At 55.0% G+C, this 13,967-nt stretch overlaps 1 protein-coding gene across 6 annotated transcripts; it reads right to left on the bottom strand.

The window, feature by feature from the left end:
* Positions 1–12: 12 nt before the first annotated feature.
* On the bottom strand, positions 13–12,751 carry EZH1 (enhancer of zeste 1 polycomb repressive complex 2 subunit). 6 transcript variants are annotated; one of them, XM_062508247.1, is made up of 20 exons: positions 12,685–12,751; positions 12,024–12,144; positions 11,545–11,673; positions 11,130–11,249; positions 10,516–10,636; positions 9,659–9,832; positions 8,679–8,781; positions 8,250–8,413; positions 7,403–7,494; positions 6,661–6,835; positions 6,045–6,241; positions 5,547–5,638; positions 4,976–5,016; positions 4,409–4,534; positions 3,716–3,894; positions 3,105–3,200; positions 2,659–2,740; positions 2,449–2,529; positions 2,253–2,337; positions 13–400 (listed from the first exon to the last, which is right to left on the bottom strand). In XM_062508247.1, exons 1-20 carry the CDS (start codon positions 12,693–12,695, stop codon positions 394–396), a joined length of 2,196 nt encoding a protein of 731 aa, XP_062364231.1. In that variant the 5' UTR covers positions 12,696–12,751; the 3' UTR covers positions 13–393. The 6 variants fall into 6 exon arrangements, with proteins under 6 accessions (XP_062364231.1, XP_062364226.1, XP_062364230.1 ...); XM_062508242.1 differs by lacking the exon at positions 12,685–12,751 and adding an exon at positions 2,044–2,143; XM_062508246.1 differs by lacking the exon at positions 13–400 and adding an exon at positions 409–601.
* Between the last annotated feature and the right edge of the window lie 1,216 nt (positions 12,752–13,967).

The following is a 13,967-nucleotide window of genomic DNA, read 5'->3' as shown; positions in this document are numbered from 1 at the left end:
GGGGATCCCGGCTGCTGCCGCCCGTTAGTGCTGCCCGTGTAGATGACCCGCTGCTTTGCTCGCTTCGCCAGCGCCACGCAGAGCCACGAGCACCGGCCCCGCACAGCCGGGCTGCCAAGCAATACTCCACACCGGCGCCGCGCATGCCGCCACCGCACCTTGCTGAGATGCTGCTTTCATAAGATCAGGTACAGATCCTTTCTACCATTTTTGTTGCTGGATATTCTACTACACTCTGGTTTTTTTATTCTATCGGTTTGTATAAAAAAACCAAACGGAAGCTCCCGCGGGCGTGACATCCCCGCGTGTCGTGGTACGTGGTCTGTAGTTTGCTACTTCTCTGTATGAAGTGCCAGTCCTGCTGATTACCTCCAGCCCAGGGAAAGCTCCTGTTCACTTGCTGTGTGTGGTAAGACAATGTTACAGATATGCATTTATCTACCCAAAGGCCTGGCTCCACTGGGCACTTTATTTTTAAAAAGTCTGTTCTTTTGAATGAGATGTGAAGATAATCAAATAAAGGCAGAATGATGGCGTTTGACACTCCCCAGCCTTCACCTTGGCAGCCTAGGCAGATCCTCTCCTCCCACCCCGGCTCAGCCTGCACAAAGGGAAGCACCACATTGACAACAGCAATTCCAGGTATCAGAGCGAGATGCAGGGTGTAGTGAGCCGGGGCTAGAGGCAGCTCAGCTGCTGCTCCACACACACATCATGTCCTGCTCTCCCCACCATGTACCTCTGCCCCCTTCACACCCTGAGCCAGTGTGATTCAGGCAGCTTGGCAACGGGTCACTCGTGATTCCCCCTGGACCCTGGGAGCCACGCTGGGGACAGCCAGGCTGAGCCCGGCAGGCAGGGGACAGTCGGGGGAGAGGCTGCTGCCCAGGGTAACAGAGGTCAGCAAGCAGAGGAGGGTCTTTGCTACCACTTTATTATGACAAAGGCTACAAGCCATGTTATTTAAAGTGCATTATTATTACCATTATTCACCGCCAACAAACCACAGACACAAGCCTGGCATAGTGCAGATATGGCCGAGGTGGCAGAAGACGCTTAGGCAAGAGCAGGGCTGGCAGTAGCTGGGTGGATGGAGATGGCAGGAAGCAAGGCTCAGGGAGGTGCTGGGATAGAAGCACTGCTCCAGACAGACCTAAACACCTCCAAGCTCCAGGGGGCCATCACAGAAAATGGGAAGGACAGACAAACAGGCTGGCCTGCCATGGCAGGGGACTCAGAAAACATGGTGAGGGCTTGGCTCTCAGGCAAACCCAGCACCTCTGTGTGTTCCTGGACTAAACGGCTGGGAGCAAGCTGGGGCCCTGGCACCAAGTCAGGGCTCAACCAGGCTCCCCCTGTTATCCTGGGAACCCAGCCCTGGACACTGTGAGCACAGCCCAGCACCCAGCACGAGGCCAGGCAGGAAGTTGGTGGCATATGTGGCCCTCAGGGACCATAGACCCCATCCAGCCTGCTCTCTCTCCCAGGCCTGGAGCAACATCCCTGCAAAGCTGCTGACAGATGCAAGACACCTGGGATGCCTGCAGTCCCTCCACCCCAAAATACAGGGCCCAGATACCAGCTGAGAATTAGTTTAAAGTGCTTTTTTCCTTCCTTTTTTTGCATGGGGTGCCAAGGCTAAACATCATCCTGCCAGAGAATATTACCCCTTTATTCCCAAGGCCAAGGGGTCACAAAGCCCAGGTTTCTGAGAAGCCTCCCCTGGGTCATAACAGGCAGTGACTGTAACATGGTCCTCTACCTAGCTCAGTGGCAGCCCTACTCAAAGTATTGTGTTGCATAGTGCTGCTCTCCCAGCCCCAGGCATCCCTTGATGCCACCCCAGCCACAGCTGGGTAGTCCCCATTTCCCAGCCAGCTGGGGCAGAGGGGATACCACCCTGGGACAGCCATGGCCCAGGGGCTGCTCACACTCCTGTCCCGAGTCTTTCTGGTGTCTGGATGGAAAGTAGCACTTGTGACACACACAGCAGCAGGAACGGCAGCAGTCATGTCAGCGTGAAGCAAACATGGCATTGCTTACAAGGTGCAGCAGCAAGGTGTGCCAGAGCCACCCCAGAGCTTAGATGATGTCCGTCTCCCTCTCTATGCCGACATACTTCAGGGCATCTGCCTGGCTGTACCTACAGGACAGCAAGTCATGGCTGCAGCAATGACCTCCCATGCTCCCCACAAACCTGCACAGAGGGTGGGGTAAACCCTGCAGCCCAAGGTCCCCACTGGCCAAGGTACCTGTAATCAAAGAAGAGCTCCTCTCCTGCCTGGATGGCTCTCTTGGCAAAGATACCAATGCGGTGGTCTCCATTCACCATCACAACTGCAACCAGAGATACAACACCAGAGATACACACCATCAGAGATACACAACATCAGAGATGTGCAGCCCCAGCCTGGGCCATGTCCTGCCTGGCCTGGCAAGGCACCTCACCTTTCGCATAGCAGTTGGGGTTCACCGAGTGGTTGGCAAAACGGATTTTATTTCCTTTGCGAGTAGCGTCAACAACAAAATCTATTGAAAAAAAAAAGAAAAAAGAAGGAAACCATGGTGTAAGGTGACAGGCCCGTCACCCAGGAAAGAGGTGGGCTGAGCTGGCCAGCAGCCCTGGCTTCTACACCCCTGGCAGCCTCAGGAAATTACCATTGTTGAGGTTGAAGAGGAAGCTGGACATGTACTTGTCGTAGACCTTTCCTCGCCTGTCAGCCTCATCCTGTGAAATGAGCTGTAGAGAGAGATCACCTTGAGAAACTCAGCAGCTGAGGGTTGAGCCTGATGCTCACCCGCCTCTTGGAAACACCCTCCTGCTTTCTCTCCCACCTCATGGGCAGGAGCTTTCCAGGGCTCCCAGAGGCAGGGTGAGAGCAGGGCTCTTAGTCAGCAGAACACACACAGCACACTCCATCCTCCACAGTGGAGGTGTCCCCAGACAGCACAAGGCTCCATCTCCAGACCTGGTCAGAGCGAGCCCATGGGCACAGCTGAGCTGGGGAAGGCAGTTGACCCCACAGCAGCCAAAGGAAGCTCTCCCACCACACACAGCCCCCATGTGCCTGGCCAGCAGCCCCAGCACAGGCAGCAGCACTGACCTCCCCGCAGTACTCGGAGATGAACTCATTCTTCTGCACAGCCTCCTTGATGAAAGTTCCCCAGCCAGCCACATCTGATGGGGCCAGCAACAAATGCTGGAACCAAAATAAAAGGACATAGGGAGAGTTGGCAGTTACAGCACCTCACAGCACACAGATCATGGGGGCAGAGAGGATCCAGTGTCCATCCAGCATCCCCATGTTATGGTGACACACAGCTCTCTACAGACTTACAACATTACATGGAGCTGCACAGGACATGACACACGCTAATCTGCAACTTTCTCTGAATTTCCCTTTTTTAAAATGTGCAATTCCTTGCTCTGACCAACAGAATTCAAGACTAAATCCTTCTTGAGTCACATTATACACTTCCTTACTCTCACCATTCCTCACATAACTCCCATCTCCTGATTTTCACATCCACAATCCCTACTCTAGAGTAAGCGCTGCAGAGGCCCAAGGCAGAGGAGCTTCTTTTCCAGATTCTGGCACTCTGGCAGTTTCCAGAACTTGTTCCCTCCCGCCCCCGGTCCCAGCAGCAGCAGCAGCAGCAGCAGCTGTGTGTCAGCTCTGCCCTGAGGCAGCCCCTGCCACACTGCTGTCGATACCTTTTTGAGGCCTCGCTGGATGCTGCAGTTCTTGCAGGAGACCACCTTGCAGTCCCAGTGCTCGGAAGCACCGCAGGTGAGGCAGAGGTCTGGGTCACACTCCCGCACAGCCAGGTAGCAGGGGCACTGCTTGGTGTTGCACTGGGTCTTACAGCGGCAGCCTGGGAAACGGTTCTGACCTGCAGCAACACAGGCCGTGGGTTTGCACTGTGAAGTTTGGCACAGAACAGAGGGGCCATGCAGGGTCGCTGCCCCAGCTGTTCCTCCCCAGCCAGATCTTGTCCTGGCAGGCCTTGGGCAGGGATGGGATAAAGTCTGGCTGTTTTCTCCACTGCGGCGCTGGGAAAGGAAACCCAGACAGGAAAAACAAACATGGCAGGACAATGACCCAACGCCCACCCTAACTTCTGGAGGAACATCCTGATCACAGGGGACCAGCAGCAGCACCCACAGGATACAGACACAGGGATGAGCACTAACAGGAGTGTCTCGCAGCTGCGAACAGCTACATGACAGCACAGAACCATTTCTTTTTGGACTTTAGCAGGCTGCTAACAGAACTGCTGTGGATAGACAGAGCAACAAGTGCAGGAATAACAGTAGGGCCCCAGCAAGCCCCAGCTCTGCACCCTCCCCATGCTCTGTGCCACAGCTGGCTGTTTTCCTGCCCAATAGTCCTTGAGCTCTTCTTACAGTCAGGGTTGCACTGGCAGAACTTCTCACAGAAATTCTGAGTCATGATGCAAGGGCAGGAACTGTCACAGGGATGCTCGGGGTGATCACAGGGCTGGTAGTTGTACACCTGGGTTGGTGAATTATCTAGAACAAGAAGAGAAATGCCAAGATTGGAAACTGCATGTTGCAGGAGTCTTTTCAAAGCAGCAAGTGCAGGGCACTGGAGCCAAGAAGGTGCAAGATGCCCATCTGCTTGCACTGGGCAGGGAGCCTGGCAGCATCTAGCTCCCACAGGCATATACATGGCTGTGCTCACTGACCACAGCCTAGTCCTTAGCAGGGCTGTACACCAGCCCTCAGCCTCCTCTGGCTGCAGCAAACCCTGCTGCACATGCAGCCTCAGTGGGCACTGGGATGGCCATAATGCCCCAAGCACCCCAAGGAGCCTGGCCAGGGTGGTCACACCCTTCCACACTGCTGGACCTCCCAGATTGGTGAGCAGGCATGGCCATCCCACAGCAGCAGTCAGAGCTGGAGAACTCAACCCTCACAAACCTCCCATGACACAGCCACAGCCAACACTACCTTTCTTCAGCTGGATCTTCCTGCAGTGCGCAGCCCACAGCCTGCAAAAGGAGCAGAGAAGGTTGAGGGGATGCATTTGCCATCAGGGAGAGCTGGCCAGCACCACTCAGCACTAGCAGCCAGCACAGCAGAGATGGGCCTGGCAGATTCATGCATTAATGATCAGCAGCCACCATAAAGTGGAGAGAGATGAGAGTGATGCAGCTGCAGCAGAAGCTCTTTAAGCCAAACACCAGAGCCAGAATAATACTGGACCCACTGGGATCAATACACAAAGTGGGTTACAAGTCAGGGCGCTGAGGCTGAGACTGCTGTTAGGGAAGTGGCACCAGGACCAATAGCCAGTGCTGTCCTTGAGCTGAGCCTAGGGCTACAGGGCCACTGAGCCCCCCAGCCAGAGCAAGCAGCCCTGGAGCAGGGCCAGGGCCCAGCAGCAGCCCCAGCAGCCCCATGTGACAGCAGGACGTGCGCACAGATGGGAGCCAGATGGGGATTACCAGGAATGCGTTGGCACAAAAAGCAGTGGATCTGGTTGCATTTTAAGAACAAAACAAGCTTGTCCAACACTTGCCTGTGCTTCCTTTTCTTCTTCTGGGACGGATTCATTAACTCATTTGTTGGCAGTTTCGTTATAAGCGATTCCTTCACCGCAAACTGAAAGACCTACCAAAGAACAGAAGCAAAAAGAAGAAAAAAGTTCAGTGCACTCAAGTTGTTTTATCAAAAGCATAAGGAGAATGTGAGTAAGCACAGCAAGGCTCCCAGACCTGGGCCCAGAGAGCAGCAGCTCTGCCCTTTGCCTGCCTATGGCACACTGCCTCCTCCTGTCTGGAAAATGAGTACCTGCACACCTAGCTGTGACACTGCAGGTGGGAGGGAACCCACAACACCGGAACACAGGGCTCACTCTGCCAACAGCAGCACTGCTGCAGAGTAACACCCTGAACTCCAAAAGCATTGATATGGCATCTTCCTTGGGGAGGTTTGTGGTAGAGAAATAAAACCAACACGCAGTGGCTCTGGCCGTGACCCCTCTCTTGGTGTTGCATTGCCTACTCTGGGTACCCACCTGTTTGCAGGTCTTTGTCCCCAGCAGCCTGGCAATTGAGCAGAAGTTGTTGAAGTAGGTCCCATGGAAGACACGGAAGAGTGACTCCTCAGCTCCTGTCCACTCCACGGGCTCCTGTGGTGTCTCCACCGCAAAGAGCTGTGAGGAGGCCGGGCTCAGCTTCTGCTTAGTGGGGGTTTGGCAGCGGGAGTTGGCCTCTGGCAGGAAAGGAAGATGTTAAGCCAACCATACCCTGGAATAAGGTACCTAGCCATCATGGTTCTGGGGGGCAGTGGTCACCCCGTGGTGCCCTGCAACCTTCCACTGCACTCCCAGCTACACACTTCTGCCTCTGGCCAGGCACAGTGCTCAGGAGCCAAGGGCTCACTCCGGTCTTTGCAGGTCCTGACAAAGCTCTTGCTTTGCCTGGCAACATTCCTCCTTCCTGGGAGAGGATAGTGAATCCCACAGCAGCAAGGGCAGGGCTGGTGTCCCTCAGGTTTGTTGGGAACACTGACTGCTAACTCCAAATTCTCCAGCTGTGCAGGAGGCAGAGGGGAGCCTGGGAGAGCTCCAGCTGCGAGGAGCCGCCTGCCCTCACAGAGTGGAGTGGGGTGTCTCAGGACTGGCACCATACCCGAGGAGCTAGAGGCCCACTCGTTGCCTGTGTCCCGGTCGCTGTCGCCCTCCCTGGTCTCGGTGACAGCTGGGGTGTTGGAGCAGGATGCACCCACCACGTGGTGCCGCCGGCGGCGACGGCCTGAGCACTTGGATCGGGGGTTGTGCAGTGCAGCAAACTCCTTGGCTCCTTCCTGCAAGCAGAGCAGAAAACAAGACAGGTGGCAGATGACCAGGGAATGCAGGAAAGCTTTTCCACAGGTCCTGGGACAAGCCCTGTCCTGCCACCACCAAGAGTAGGTAGAAGAGGCTGGCCACATGTAGTCCCTTCAGCAAGTGCCGAATCCTGCCAGCTCCTTGTGTTGCAGGTTCCCACTTTGTTCCTTTAGGCATTGCTGCCCAGTCAGCAGAGGCTCCCTGGCCCTGAACCCCCAGCCCACTCCTCTGGATCCTCCTGGCTTCTCGCTTTGTTCCTTTATAACATGTGTTTCATTTCTCCAACAATGCACTGAGTCCAGAGAAATCATCTGTCACACAATTTCCCATCTGCTAGCTTTGGAATTACTCTTTGTTGGAGATCTGCTATAATATGCATCCGGTAAGGTCTGCATTTGCATTCATGCTCCTCTGAATCCAACAAGGACCAGAACTAATTCTGAAAAAATCATCTAAGTTGTGAAAAAGATCCACAGAGCTCTGCAGAGCAGAGTTGGCCAGGGCACTTCTCTCATGGTTTCTAAAGCAGTGACACAGAAACATACCAGCCAGAGGAAACAGTCTGCGCCGCAAGGATCTGGCTCAATCTTGGTCTCTCTATTCTTTCGTTTGTACACATTAGGAGTAGCATGAAAAGCTGAAAAAGTAACAGTTATCTTTACTGTTAGCATTCTCCAAGAGTCTCCCCCAACTCTGCAAGGGACAGGAAGCAGAAGCCTGTGTGCCTGAGGGTTCCCCTGGTAGCAGACCCACAGGGTAGGCCTGCTCCAACCCACAATGGGGACTAGGCAGCTTGGGAAGGAGAGGCCATAGGAGAAGGATCAGCTTTCACACTGAAACAAAAAGACCACATGATATTAATATTGTATCTTTTAATAAATAATTCACTGGAAAAAGTCCTGTGACTTCCCAAAGAAGCCCTTAGACCTGGAGAACAGCAGGTCCAGCAGTTAAATCAGTATCCAAAAGGCTTTGGCAGGACCAACCGCAAGAACATGACTAAGACGAAGCTGTAAGTTCCAGGGTAGCAACAAAACACAGGGACATGTCCAGACTTTGGCAGTGAAACATTCATGCCTTTCACTGACGAGCTTCTGCAAAGCAAGAGCAAAGTCTGGTGGTGGCAGGACTACGCACAAACCGCCGGGAGCTTGGACGCAGCGTGCTGAGCGCGGAGAGGGGACGGCCACGCAGGTCGGTCTGCCATCCGTGGGAGCAAAGAGCGGAGCCGTCCATACAAAAGGCTTCTGGGCACCTGTCAGCTCCTAAGGCCCCACTGCAAACTCATGAGGCACCACCCTCCAGAGACTCCAGCACGGACTAAGCAAGGTGTGCAGAGGAAAACTGAGGAGAAAGGGCTCTAGGGAAGCGTCCGGCTGAGATGGCACTTACGATGCAGAAAGCAGTCGTATTTGAAGCAGCGGCGGCAGAAGAGGGTGTGGAAGGAGTGCAGGGACTGCTCCCTCTGCACCGACTTGGCACACGGCCCGTCGATGTTGGGAGTGCACTGTGGTGGCAGCACGTTGGGGTCTGACACCTCCGTGAGCTCCCGGTACCTGTTGACAAACACAAACACCCAGGGATGTGCATTTCCCATTTGTGACAGCTTTATATGCCTACATCACTATTTGGGCCCATCAGGCTCTGGCCCAGGTACCTCAAGGCCAAACTGTAGTTTGTAAAACTCAAAACTCACTCTGCTCACAGAGTCTGCAGGCACTGAGCTTTGTGGCCCAGCCAGCCCACAGTGCTGGTCTCTGAAATAAAGATTTCAACTCTTGCTAAGAAAGGGAACAGACAACCAGCGCAGGGATTTTCTACCTTTCTTTCATATCCTCTGGGAAGCCATACTCAGGAAACATGGAAGAAATAGCAGTGAATATCATGTCATTGGGGAACCTCTTCTTCGAACATTTCTTGTTACCTACAAAGAAGAGGAGACACAATTCTTCAGCCAAGCTGATGTGGATGGTTCTTTCCTTCTTGCACAGAGCAATTCCAGAGATGCTCGGGATTGTATTTTAAGACAGAAATGTCTTAAAATCCCACGCACAACAGATAAACCTTATGCCCTGCAACCAGGCTGAGGTATTTCCAGAAGCAGTGCTAGGCCATTTTCAGTGCAGCACGATATACTTCTGGAAGTACCAACTTTTCGTAATGTTATTACTATTTATTTCTGCCAGGGCAGAACTTGCAGACAATGCTTTTCTACATCCACAGAAGTGTTGGTGTTTGTGCCGCCTGCATCACTACAGATCAAGGACAAAGACAAAATTACCCATCAGCATTCAGAAGGTCATTGAGGACACATGAAAATCCCACAAAGCAGAGCTTCCTCTAGGCAACAAGAGCTCCAGGTGGCATAGGAGAGGGAAGAGGAAGACTAATACATGGAAAGCAGGTCTGGAAGGGATTTGAAAACATCCATCTCCCTGCCTCCCACAGAAACAGATCCACCCACACGTCCCCGACAGGTGCTTGCCAGACCAGCACTTGAAAACATCCCACAGCCTCACAGATAACACCCAGCTCTGCTAATCTCACCAGGAAGTGGGTTTTCAGATTACTCATCTAAATTACTCCTCACCACACTTTCAGATGGTGATTTCTTCTCCTGTCCACAGCTGGACAGTGAGAACAAATCATTTCCCTTCTGCTACAGAACTTGTCAAGCTGGAACTACTCTTGGCAACACATTAACAACCCACTGATGTCAGGAGAGCAGTGCCCAGTGCTCAGGCAGTGCAGGACAGAAACACGACCAACATAATCTCCACTTCTCTGGGGGCTAAACCCACCTTCCACTGCAATTCGCTTTCTTTTCCTTGTCACTGGCAGCTCCTCTTTTCCATCCTCCTGTTTCACCTCAGAATCATTGTGTCCTTCCTCTTCCTCATCCGAGTACTGATTCAGAGCATTCACTAGCTCCAGGAACACAGCATCACTGATGAGGACTGACCCTGAGATCATTTCTGAAACACACAGAAATGGGAGAGCCACCATTTTTCTCATTTCTCACCAAGGCAAACCACAAGCCAATGTGCTCTACTACCCACAAGAGCCCTCCTCTTAGTTTTTTTGGGGAAGGTGGGATTTTAGCACTACAGTCAGTAGTGGTGTATCATTTTCAGCAATCTGGGGACAGGCCACACCAGTTTTCCCTGCCTTCCTCCCTGCTGGGCAATTTTATGATGGGGCAGGCAGTGCTTTTCATTGATTAAACTCTCAGCTAAGGCGACAAGCAGAACAGGGTTGCTGAGCTCCTCCCCCTCTAGCATATTTTCAGCATCCCAGAGGACACCTGTGAATCCCAATACACAGAAGGACTGGCTCCAGAGCACTCCAGGCGTCAAAATGGAGTGAGGTACCCAAAGGCAGGAATGTGCCCTTTCAAAGGAGAATGGCAGGCTCTATCCTGTTTCCCTGCTCTGAGAGCTCCAAGAGAAAAGCTGATTGCTGCTGCCACCTTTTGACTTTTGATCTACCTGGACATGTTACCTGCAAGAGACTGAATCCCAGAACCATAGGAAGGTTTGGGTTGAAAGGGATCATAAAGCTCATCATGTTCCACCCCTGCCATAAACAGGCCACTAGACCAGGTCGCTCCAAGCCCCATCCAACCTGGAGTGGACAGAGCTGATTGCTCCCAGGTTACCTTCCTCTCCATGAACTTTTCCATCGTAGTTATTAATGAGCTCTTCAATGAAAGTTTCATCTTCTTCCTTCACCTCGTCACCCATGTAAGGGATATTGCACAGAACTGTTTCATCCTCCACCTGAAGAGAGATCAGACACAACTCAGAAAAGTAGTGGTTGGTGACCCTAATGGGCCTGTGCTTAAGGCTTCTCTGATCCCTCAGACCTGCCAACAACACGGTGCACAGCAAAGGTTCAGATTTGTCACCACTGACACATCAGTGCTATCCCACTTTAACCCACTCACAAACGAAAGGACCTGCTTAAGAAATAAAACTCTTCATATAAGGGGAAATAAAAATCTTAGGGAAAAACACAAACAAAACTCCCAAAAAAAATGTATTTGCTCCTTGAATCCTGTGGAGCAATGGTGACTGTCAAGAAGTCAAATGTAAAAGACACTACCTGGGTGAGGTAGCTGGCTTATGGGATTCTACAAAACAAGCAAATAAAGCAACACTTTCCATTATCTCTCAAGCAGATGCTGCCTGAAACAAGTGGAATGAAGAACCACCTCCCAGCTGTGTAACAATCAGATGCTGACCCCACTGAGACCCCGTGCTTTTCATGTACCATGAAATTCTGCTGAAGAGGGGACCAGGAGTACATAATGGGCACCAGTGCCACTGTGTTCAGGGTCCTCATGTACAGTGTCTGGCTTGAAAATCCTGGGAAAATGCTCTCAACAGTGCACTGGAATACAAGTACAGAGAAGGTCAGTGAGGAACCACCCTAGGAGGCTGCCACAGCCTGAGGAAAACTGAATTCAGGACAAACACAGAAGCCCCACATCCACCCTGTGGACTCTATCACAGGAAAAAGCCTTGGGGGTACTTTTTGTCCATTTCTGCATTCCAGAAGTGTGAGGCATGGCCTGACACTGACCTAGGACAACACAGACAAAAACTCATCCCATATCCTGAGAGTTCCCTGCAGAGCCCTGGCTCCAGTCCCCACTTGCTGTTGCTGCCCCTTTTCCTCTGCACACCTGTTTCAGGAACGGGTGCCCGCTGACCGGCTTCATCAGCTGCACTGGCTGCACTCGAAGCTTCTTCCAGTCTTCATTAAGGATCTGAGTCTTTTCATGAACCTTCGCAAAGTTGGCCACAAAGAGAGCCTGAAAGGAGAGAAAGGAGATCTCAAAATTTAAGAAAACCAATTGAGAACTTCCACAGCGCTGAAAGGGTTCAGCAAGGAGATCCTGTAAAAACCAACATTTCCAGCTCATTTCCAGAGCTCTCTTGCTGCAGTTACACCAGTGCTTGTTCAATGTGCATGACAGCTGCTGCCCACACAGCTCAAGACAGAGCACGAGGAGAAGTGGCATCTCTTCCCATTGATCCAGCTTGCAAGTCAAGCGCAGTTTATCAATTCACCTTGCTAACACCCTCTGGCACTGCTCAGACACTCTAAATTGAAATGAAGCCTTTTGGGGGCATCTCAGCCCAGTCCTTGCTGTGGCTGTACCTTTGCTCCCATGTTCGCCTGGAACCTCTTGAGCTGCCGCAGACGCATGTACTCAGACTTGACTTTCCTTTTCCAGTACATGATACACTTGGATGTCGGAGGAGTGGTAATTTCCATTTTTCTGTAACAGGGCAGAAATAATCAATATTAAATAAGGGAGAGCTCAACCCTGAAACAAGTGATATTAGAAAAACACCCCTATGAATGGGAAAAACACTCTATGCATCATACTTAAACCAGACAAAATAACGCCGTCGCCCTGCAGTGCTCCTGACTGCGGAATACCCACAGCCGAAGCGCACGGACAGGCCCGGGACAGCAGCGAGCTGTGGTGCTGACCAGAACTGCCCGCTCCCGTCCGCCGAGCCCCCGGGGCAGCACGTGAGCCCGGGGGCTGCTAGGGTCCCCGCCCTCCCCCGGGACACACCACCGGAGAGCCGCGAGTGCACTCCAGCCGCCCTCCCCGCCGCTCCGGCCGGGCCCGGGCGCTCCCCGCGCCCAGGAACAAGAACCAGAGCGAGCCGAGGCCGGCGGGGCCGCCGGACCGGGGAAGCGGATCCGAGTCCCGCAACTCCCCGTCCACCGGGGCCCGGCCAGGTTCCACGGGGACCCGCTGCCCCCCGGGACCCCCCCAGGACCTCCCAGCCCCGCCCGCACTCACTGCTCGGCCATCGCGACAGGGGGAGGCCGCGCGCCCCCGTGACACTGCGCGCGCGCCGGCCCGCCCCGGTCCCCGCCCCGGCCCGCCTCAAGCCCCGGTCCGCCTCCGATCCGCCTCAAGCCCCGGTCCGCCTCCGATCCGCCTCAAGCCCCGGCCCGCCTCCGATCCGCCTCGGGCCCCGGCCCGCCTCCGATCCGCCTCAAGCCCCGGTCCGCCTCCGATCCGCCTCGGGCCCCGGCCCGCCTCCGATCCGCCTCGGGCCCCGGCCAGGCTCAGGCCCCGGCCCGCCCCTGCCCGGCACACGCCCCAGGTCCGCCTCAGGCCCGCCCCGCCCCCGTCCCGGCCCCCACCCGGTCCGCCTCAGGCCCCGCCTTGCCCCTCACATCCCCAGGCCCCTCCCCACGTTGCTGTCCCCCGTGCCGGTAGGGCCGGGGGGCATGGCGTGCATCGCCGGAGCGGAGCTGGTCTAGCCTTCAGAACATCCCCATCGCCTGCGGGGAACGGGTTAAGCGCGGTGGCTCAGTGCCGTGCCCGCCCATTCTCGGTGCGCCGGGCCGGCTTCTGTTGCGGGCCCGGCCTGGTCCCGCGGGAAGCGCTTGGTGGGACAGCGTTGTTCCCGCCCGGTTCCACCACCCTCTGGGTCCCGGGACAGCCTTTCCAGGCGTGGCCACACTCCTCGATGAGCCGTCCTGGTGGTCCCGGCTACCTCTGGCCCCACCGCCGGGCCCCCCTGTGGCGGCGCCGGGCAGGAAGCGGCTGCTGGCGGCAGCTTTCCTGCCCCGGGGGCCCCGGCGCTGGGGAGCGGACGGAGCTGGCTCCTGCCCCGGCGGGGGCCCCGTCCGTCCCCCGTCCGCGGTGCGGAGTGCCGGCTGCCCCGGGGCACTCTTTCCTTGCGGCTCCGGCAGGGTGACTGCGGAGGACGAGCAGAGCTGGCCCGTGCCCGCAGCCGTGCATCCCGCCCGCAAATGGGACCTCCGCTGAGTCAGGTGCGGCGGGGGCCCGGCGTACCTCGACCTTTCCGGGACTGGCTCCGCATTAGCGGGCGGACAGTGCTGCGACGGGCCGGATTCCGGGCTAGATGCCCGGGAGCGCCGCAGCCCGGACGCAGAAATCCCGCTGAAGGGAGGATGAGGATGCTCCCCTAGCTACGGCTGCTCTGCCGCCTGCTTGTCTCTGCTCCCGCGTGTGCGGCAGAGGCAGCTGGCGGTGCTGCCGGAGGCCCCAGGGGGCTGGACACAGAATCTGGCAGGCAGCGAGTCCCCACAGGGCCTCTGGCCTATTCT

This window comes from Cinclus cinclus, chromosome 24 (genome assembly GCF_963662255.1).
Source record: "Cinclus cinclus chromosome 24, bCinCin1.1, whole genome shotgun sequence".
In the NCBI taxonomy this organism is placed as follows: Eukaryota; Metazoa; Chordata; class Aves; order Passeriformes; family Cinclidae; genus Cinclus; species Cinclus cinclus.
Note: the sequence above shows the minus strand (reverse complement) of the source record. Positions and strands in the feature narration are given on the sequence as shown.